Below are 8,907 nucleotides of genomic sequence, written 5' to 3'. Positions count from 1 at the left end.
ATGACTCACTCTGCCTTTAACAATGTAAAAATCTGCTATGCTGATACATTAACACCCGCTAATGCTCTAACAATATACATTTAATTTGTCAGTGCACAGTAAAATGTCCAGTGTCAATTTAATGCTAACAAACTTCATATGAGTCCACTCTGGCCATACTGAAGTCATAAACTCTTTAAGAGTTGATTTAACACTTACCATTTTACTGTGTGAAAAATCTCTATAAGCCAATATCCAATTAAAAATTATTTCATAATCCAAATTTTTTTTCCCAAATCCACAAATCTCTCCTGAAATCTTATTAGTGCCGGTTATTTCATCTAATTTAAGGAGGAAATCACAATAGTGCTGGAAATGATATAACAAAAGCTGGAGAGATTCACTGCACTTAAACAAGAAACTGACAGTATCAGGGTGAATAGATCAATTCAGAAAATACTTAAGGTTAATAAATCAAACATAGATACACTGTAAGGGTTTAATATCCATGTTCATGTGAATAGCAGTGTCAGGCCCAACACACAATTTTTGGGTGAAGGCAAAGTTTGAGAAGTTCCTGTATAAAGAAGAGGAAGCCAGAGTATAACAAGTCTGATCAGCAGGTGTGGTCAGTCCTAAGTTCAGCCAAAGTGAAAGAGAAAGTATCAGTCTGAGAGACTGCGTCCGTGAAATGGCAGCTAAAGCGTTGATTCCTGAGGACAATCTCTATTGTTCTGTATGTTGTGATATTTTTAAAGAGCCTGTTGTCCTAAAATGCAGCCACAGCTTCTGTAGAGAGTGTCTGCAGCAGTACTGGGGAGAGAAGAGCTCTCGGGAGTGTCCTATCTGCAGGAGAAAGGCCTCAATAACTGAACCTCCTGTAAACCTGGCTTTAAAAATCATTGTGGAGTCCTACTTAAAGCAGAAGAGTGAGAGTGAATCTGCAGAGGAAAGTGAAGCTCTTGTGAAGGATGAAGCTTTCTGTAGTCTTCATGGAGAGAAACTTCTATTCTTCTGCAACCATGACAAAAAGCCTCTCTGTATCATCTGTCAGACTTCAAAAAAACACATAAACCACCCGGTCTGTCCAGTTGAAGTGGCTGTCCTGGATCTGAAGGTATTCTATTTTAAATAACAACAATTTCATATTTGTTCTTCTAAATATTTAGTGGAGGAAGAAGCACTGTATCTGAAAGACTTGTTTTAAAACTTCAAAACATGCTGAAATGTATGTTTTTACAGACAGTCGTGCTTGGGGGCCTTTTATAGAGAATATGGCTTCCAACAGGAAGTAATGAAATACATACTGCATTTGTAAGAATGTGTAGCAATGCTTTATAAAATGATATGTACTGATAGCACAAAACACACAAGACCTATCCAAATCTGGAAAAACTAATGAATGTCAAGACCTAATTATAATATTTTTATATACTGTATACTAAATATTTGGTTATATGCTTGGTTAGAGAATTGAACGAGAACAAAAATCCACAATGAGTGTGTAACCAGTGTGAAGAACAGCTATATATATATATATATATATATATTGAATGAACATTGATATATATAGAATGAACATTGATATATATTGAATAAACATTGATATTTATGGAATGAACATTGATATATATTGAATGAACATTGACATTGAATGAACATTGATATTTATGGAATGAACATTGATATATATAGAATGAACATTGATATATATTGAATAAACATTGATATTTATGGAATGAACATTGATATATATTGAATGAACATTGATATATATGGAATGAACATTGATATATATGGAATGAACATTGATATTTATGGAATGAACATTGATATATATTGAATGAACATTTATATATATGGAATGAACATTGATATATATTGAATGAACATTGATATTTATGGAATGAACATTGGTATATATTGAATGAACATTGATATATATTGAATGAACATTGATATGGAATGAACGTTTGATAGATAATGATCTTTGTTATGTATATGATGAATGATTTATATGTATACAGTGAATGCATAGAAAAAATGATTCATATATACTGAGTATTTAATTGATATTGAATGAAAAAAGTAATATATATATATATACAACAAACTTTGATTTTCCATTAGGCACCGGTTCGGTCAACTTTGCGGGGTCCTCCACTGCAGAGGCCTGTGAGGGGAGCACAGCGTGCGAAACATTAAATCTCAGTTATGGCGGAACGAGTGATGGAGTTAATGGAAACGCTCATGCAAAACCAGGAATTTATAAACAGTCTGGCGAATGCAGTAAACTGTAATAATGTACAGCCATCGCCAACATTTAGTAAATTTTGTAAATTTCAAAACGGAAGGAACCTGCCGAGTGAACAGAGATTTCGCTGGCTTTCTTACAAATTTTGGAGCAAATAGAACATAAAAAATGCTTCTATAGGTTTTTACACAAATCGTTAAACATTTAAAAGTGTGGACAAAACAATCTTATACCAATTAGTCAAGCGATCTTATAAACAACCCACTAAAACAATTGTTTTGTGATTCTATATGCTGAAAATTTTGAATGGTTTTATTGGACTGAAAGCACATAAAACATAAACTATTATGAGGCACTTCAAGTATGTTTCACTGATCTGTAGTTACATTGCAGCAGAGCTATTTTCCCCATTACATTTCCCATGTAATTAAAGAGTTATACTGACCTTCACCTGTATTGCAGCAGGGGTATTACTGTGCCATTTGTGTCTTTCTGTAAGTGATAATTGTGTCATATCACTCCAGGAGGAACTCAAGCCTGCGCTTAATCTTATTGAAGAAAAGCTGATGAGGTTTACTAAGGCTGAACAAGAATGTAAGACAACAACACAATACAACAAGGTGAGTAAAGTAATTTGAAAAATGTTTAGGTACACAACTCCTAAAACGTGTTTTTGGTTAATATTGTGTGTGAGAGGCATAACAATCACACTGGCTGCCACACATACATTAACAAAACATAGTTACACTATTCAGGTTTAAAAGTGTGTATTTGATCTGCAGAGACAAGCCCGGCTCACAGAGAGGCAGATAAAGGCAGAGTTTGAGAAGCTCCACCAGTTCCTGCGAGAGGAAGAGGCGGCCAGACTAGCTGCTCTGAGGGAGGAAGAGGAGCAGAAGAGTCAGATAATGAAGGAGAAGATAGAAAAGATCACAGGACACATCTCTATCCTAACAGACAAAATCACAGCTATAGAGAAGGCCATGGACACTGAAGACACTTCCTTTTTAAAGGTAGGAGTTTAATTTCCTGAAGGTGTTCTGGGCTTATATTGACTAATTCCAGCCATATTGAGATGCACAGTTTGTTTGCAATTTTCAATAATGGTTCTGTGGAGCACAGTTCTACCAGCAGAATGGGGAAGATATGAATAAACTGCTAGCAAGCAGCATGTCACATTGTTATATTGTTAAACATCAGACCTGGGTAAAATACATATTTAAATAATTTTAATTACTTTTAAATACTTTTTTTAGGAATTATTTGAAATTCAGCATTTACAGATACTGAATATTTAATTACCAAATGTATTTGACAATACATTTAAGGAGCATTTGCATATATTTGCAATTACTTTCAAATATGTCTTAAAAAAAAAACATTTAAAATACAGAATTTTCAAATACAAAATTTTTGATTAAATGGAATTATTTGAAAATAATTTCACAACATAAATTCAGTGGTGCAACATGTGCAATTGCACAAAGCTGCTGATAGACTTGAAAATCAATGGATGTGCGAGAAACTGTCAGCTCTGACAGTTGAGCATTTTGCCTAATTAGAGGACAGTTTTTTGATGAGAAGTGGCTGCTGACGGACCCAGTCTAATTGTACCGATTTCCATTGTTAATTGCTAGTGAATATGCATGGCTGAATTCTATTTTATCAGTGTCTAACCTTACAAAATGTAAAAAATGGAACTGTACTGTACATATGGCTGTTGAACACTCTAATAACAGAAAAAAAAGAGGAAATACAGTAGCAGGCCACTATCTTTAAAAAGATTGCATGGGTACAAATAAACTGGCAAGTAGCTTATCAAGAAATCTGAGTTTGCCGTCCCCCTATGCAAAAAGATGTACGGTCAGTTAGTCTACTGTTTGTTAGAGGCAGCGCATGGGTTGTTTAAAATTGCCAGCGTAGGGTACCCTGGCCCAAAATCCAAATTCAACCCCTAGACCCTAGTAGTTCCCCTGGAGTGCCCTTCGTATTATAACTCGCTGACATCACATCGAGGGCCACTTACAAAGATTGTACAAAGAACTCTTCAGTATGAAGCTTACATTCTTGGTGGATCAGTCATTTCTGTTGTCTATCACAGAAATATTTCAAAATATTTTAAAATCGTATTTGTATTTTCATGTATATTTAAAAGGCTCTGAATACTATTTGAAAAAGTATTTAGAGTCCCTGGAAAGTATTTATTTAAAAGAATGTATGTTTTAAATAATATTTGGTTTTCCATTAAAATAATTTAAATAAATCAAATACAAAGTATTTAATGTGTAAATGTATTTGAAAATACTTCAAATATGTATTTAACTACATTTTCAAATACAAATACATATTTGTATTTTACTCAGGTTTGTTAAACATATATAATCAATATATATTATGAAATTACACTCACTGGCCACTTTATTAGGTATACCTAGCTAGTACTGGGTAAGACCCCCTTTAGCTTCCAGAGCTGTCAAAATTCTTCACAGGATCGATTAAACAAGGTATGGGAAAAATTCCTTGGCGATTTTGGTTGATGCTAACTCAATAGCATCACACAGATCCTACAGATTTTCAGCCAGATTCATGCTGCAAACCTCTGGTTCCACCTAATCCTAAAAGTGCTCTGTTGGATTAATATCTGTTGACAGTGCAGGCCATAGGAACAAACTTAAGTCAGTGCCATGTTTGTGGAACCAGCTTCTGTGCATTGTGACGTGGTGAATCATCCTACTAAAAGAATCCATTTGAACAAGACCAGGTTAAAACCTAGTATATGGCTGGATCTAACACACGTGATCCGGCCGACCAATGGTGTGACTTCATAACTCGGCCGACCAATGGTGTAACTTCATCACTCAGCCACTCAGTCAAACACAGACATTCAAGTTTGTAGGGCTGGCCCCGCTGTTGCGGTCCTGCTTGCGGTGGCCATAAAGGGATGCACGTGGTCAGAAACAATGCTTAGGTATGATGTGGCATTCAGATGATGCTCACTTGGTATTAAGGGGCCTAATCTGTGCCAAAGAAACATTCCCCACACCATTACACCACTACCAGCAGCTTGTACTGTTGATACAAGGCAGGATGGATTTGTAGATTCCTGCTGTTTATGCCAAAATCGGGCCCTACCATCTGCATGTTGCAGCAGAAGGTGAGATTCATCAGACCGGTCAACGTATTTCCAGTCTTCCCTCATCCAGTTTTGGTGGTGACATGCACACTGTAGTCTCATCTTCCTGTTCTTATCTGACCGATGCCCATCCGTTTCAAGGTTTGAAGTGTTGTGCATTCAGAGATGCCTTTCTGCACACCACTGTTGTAAAAAAGTAATTATTTGAGCATGTGTGGCCTTTCTGTTAGCTTGAATGAGTCTGCATGTTCTCCTCTGATGTCTTTCATTAGCAAGGTGTTTTCTGCCACAGATCTGCTAGTCACTGGATGTTTTTTGTTTATCACACCATTCTCTGTAAACTCTAGAGACAAGTGCATAAAAATCCCAGGAGAGCATTTGTTTCTGAGATGCTGGAACCACTGTGTCTGCCACTAGCAATAATACCACAGTCAAAGTCACTTAGACTTTCCCATTCCAATTTTTGGTCAAACAAGGAAACTAAACCTCTTCACCATTTCTGCATGCTTTATACATTGAGTTGCAGCCACATGATTAACTGTTACGAGGAGTAAGCTATTGGTGGTAACAAGCAGGTGTACCTAGTAAAGTGGCCAGTGAGTATAACAATGTATTAATATTTCTTTTTTCATGTTACAACAATATACAATACTTTATCACATTTCTATCGGTGCTTTCATGTCACTGTTTTTTATGATTTCGTGTATTTAGCCTAGTTTATGCTCCAATTAGCTTATGCTCCATTTGTGTAGGCTATGATCTGTGTTCTGCTAGCTAAGAGCTCATTGTTTTTTCTTTTTAATAATTGGTGCCCAATGCGAGACTGTGTATATCCAATTCCCATCATAATTTTGAATGCCCAGTTATATCAAGTTTTTTTTTTTAATGTAATAAATGTGGTTTTAATTATTTAATGGGTTAATATACATTACACTTTTGCCTGAGTGTGCCCCAACTGAACTTCAATACAAAAACACCCCCACTGCTGCATGTGAAATGTATGGTATAATTTACACAAGGCTTCATTTTCATGATATATCTGTCGTGGCTATTGTTTCCTCTATAATAGTAAGGACACTGTAGATTACATGCGTGTGTCACACTCTGAACTGAAGACAGTGTACGGAGTCATATTCAGTTGGTTAATGGAGAGGGCATATCCACCTCCCAGCAGTAAGGTGGCGCTACTAACTGCAGGGGTCTGCACTGTGATAGTTAAATCAGAGATTATCTTCTGTTAATGCTATCTGTAAATGGTGTGGTAATCCGGTGCAGCGAACTCATATGTCCATTCTCCTTCTGTTTTCAGGTAAGGTAATATTCACTCCTGCAATCGGTTAGTGTGTAGCGGTAATAGAAAGTAGAAAGTGATATGTTGATATGTTTTAGTATGAGGTTTAATGGCAACATGATCGTCAGTGAGATTGTGGCGCGAATATACTGTGTTTCTGAACGGGGTCGCCGTCCATTTTGGAAAATATTTGGTGATAATGGTTAAATATTCCATTTCGGAATGTAAGATAAAATAATCGGGTATGGATTGTGAAAGATTTAGAGCATTAAGCGCCGTTTTGCGAAAGGAACCGGGAGACGGGAAACAGAATGGCCGCGAAAGTGTACCAAGCGTGTGTAGCTTGATAGCCACAGTAGCCGACCAAGTTATTTTACGATATGCTCAGCTACCTGCTGTGAGTAAGTTCAGACATGAATAAGTTATACCGGGTACGACGACGTTCCAAAGCCGATGCATCCTGTGTTTATTGAAGGAAGATTCGCGACTTTATTAGTAGCCTACATCCTGCCTGAGCGAAAGCGAATCTGAAACAACAATTCCCAGCACTAACTCGGAAAGGGAACGTGGGAATATCAGTAGCTGAGCTAATACTCGGCAACTTAATGCATTAAAGTTCACGGATCTGGTATTAAAAGGGACATGTGAAACAGTTAGCTTAAACACAGGGAAAATGCACGGAACTGTATTACCCAGTTTCCTGGGGAAATTAGGTTCGTTCAATATTGCTAGTGGAGTGCAAATAATTGTTTGTCCACTAGGTGGGAGTATTCAGTTAAATGTGGAGCTATAGAGATTAATAAGGCTAAAAAATCTTTGTTAATTAGTTTTAGTGACTGTGTGAGATTGCTGGTCTTTTTGGAATTGTGAAATGTGATACTGATATATGGAATTGATACTCTGTAAAGAAATATGTTTATTTTGGTAATTGAAACAGGCACAAGGTAACTGAACCGTAAAGTGGGTAAAGTGTTTTCTTTATTTTTGTGACACTGTGAAAGTTAAATCAGAGAATATCTTCTGTTAATGCTATCTGGAAATGGTGTGGTAATCCGGTGCAGCAAACTCATATGTCCATTCTCCTTCTGTTTTCAGAATTAATAAACAATTTAAATGTGATACAGTGGCGGGTTTATTCCACGTCAGACCTGTAACACGTGCAGCTAAGAAAAGAAAGTTCAAGCCCAACTGATGAAACTGCATGCTCACACTGTAGATTTGAAGTCAATTCCAAGTTGCTTGTCTGTTGTATCACAAACCAATGCTCAGACATCACAGTGGGGCAGTATGCACTTCCAACCACAGTTGCCCCTAGTTAATGTTGTTTTTTACTCATACTTCCATTTTGACATCACACTGTTCCTCTAGAAACATCAGCAAGTCTAGGCCTGCCATTAAAAGTATTGTTATCAAAAATATGCCAAGTTACAAGAAACAATACTGGCTATTTTACCTTGCACGAATTAAACAAGCTGTATTCCAAAGCAAAGCTACCCAATGTTTCCTAAATTGTTTCAGGTAACTTGGCAGGGCGGCACAGGGAGTGATCACAGGCAGGACAGCAGAGGGACAGATTACACTGCTGGCAGGAACGAGTGTAGGACCAGCAGCAGCAGATCCACTCTGATAGTACTGGGCATATACAGAGTGTGACAAACACACACATATACATGCACACATGCATGCACACATAAGAGCACTGTCAGCTGAAAAATAGTCCAGGTGGACTGGAAACGTGCTAGGAGTAATAAGGCATACAAATTCAATCACACAAAATACAGCAGTTAATGTGATTTAATGGCTTTAATTATTAAACATAAATTAATCAATATATGATCCAAAGATAAATAGCATTTAACAAAAAACCATGTTATTAAATCATGTGTGCTCCAACAAACCTAAGCAGACTTCTTGGCCAAATTAAGGTTTGGCATTGCAACAGCAATACGTGTTCCACCAGATCAAGCTTTCACAAACTGGGAGAAAATGACACGTGAGAATATGGGGGAAAAAACAAAACAGAAAAGCACCAAAATAAAAATTCCGAATAAAACATAAAGCATGATAGTTTGTTGTAATGGTAAAAAAAGTAAAGAGATTAGTAGTAGGACAATTAGAAGATGGTAGGCCAATATATTTACCATTCCTAAATTCAGTGTTGGCTGCAGGGAGGATATGTGTGAGGTCACTGTCGTGGGGACAGAAGGAGCAGGAGCTGCAGCAGGTGATCGGACATTTATATTCAACTCA

General features: G+C 36.8%; 1 protein-coding gene across 1 annotated transcript; it reads left to right on the top strand.

The window, feature by feature from the left end:
- Positions 1-607: 607 nt before the first annotated feature.
- Positions 608-4,422, top strand: LOC135246763 (E3 ubiquitin-protein ligase TRIM35-like). Its single transcript, XM_064320068.1, has 3 exons — positions 608-1,096; positions 2,758-2,853; positions 3,016-4,422. The coding sequence occupies exons 1-3, from the start codon at positions 671-673 to the stop codon at positions 3,256-3,258; spliced, it is 765 nt and encodes a 254-aa protein (XP_064176138.1). The 5' UTR covers positions 608-670; the 3' UTR covers positions 3,259-4,422.
- Positions 4,423-8,907: the final 4,485 nt, after the last annotated feature.

The sequence above is a fragment of the Anguilla rostrata genome, unplaced genomic scaffold (assembly GCF_018555375.3).
Source record: "Anguilla rostrata isolate EN2019 unplaced genomic scaffold, ASM1855537v3 scaf0872, whole genome shotgun sequence".
Lineage (NCBI taxonomy): Eukaryota > Metazoa > Chordata > Actinopteri > Anguilliformes > Anguillidae > Anguilla > Anguilla rostrata.
Note: the sequence above shows the minus strand (reverse complement) of the source record. Positions and strands in the feature narration are given on the sequence as shown.

Excerpts from the sequence above, each read along its gene's own strand:
- LOC135246763 (XM_064320068.1), top strand. The coding sequence starts at position 671 with ATGGCAGCTAAAGCGTTGATTCCTGAGGACAATCTCTATTGTTCTGTA. Across the intron at positions 1,097-2,757 it reads TGGCTGTCCTGGATCTGAAG|GAGGAACTCAAGCCTGCGCT; the intron begins GTATTCTATTTT and ends ATATCACTCCAG. Across the intron at positions 2,854-3,015 it reads CAACAACACAATACAACAAG|AGACAAGCCCGGCTCACAGA; the intron begins GTGAGTAAAGTA and ends TTTGATCTGCAG.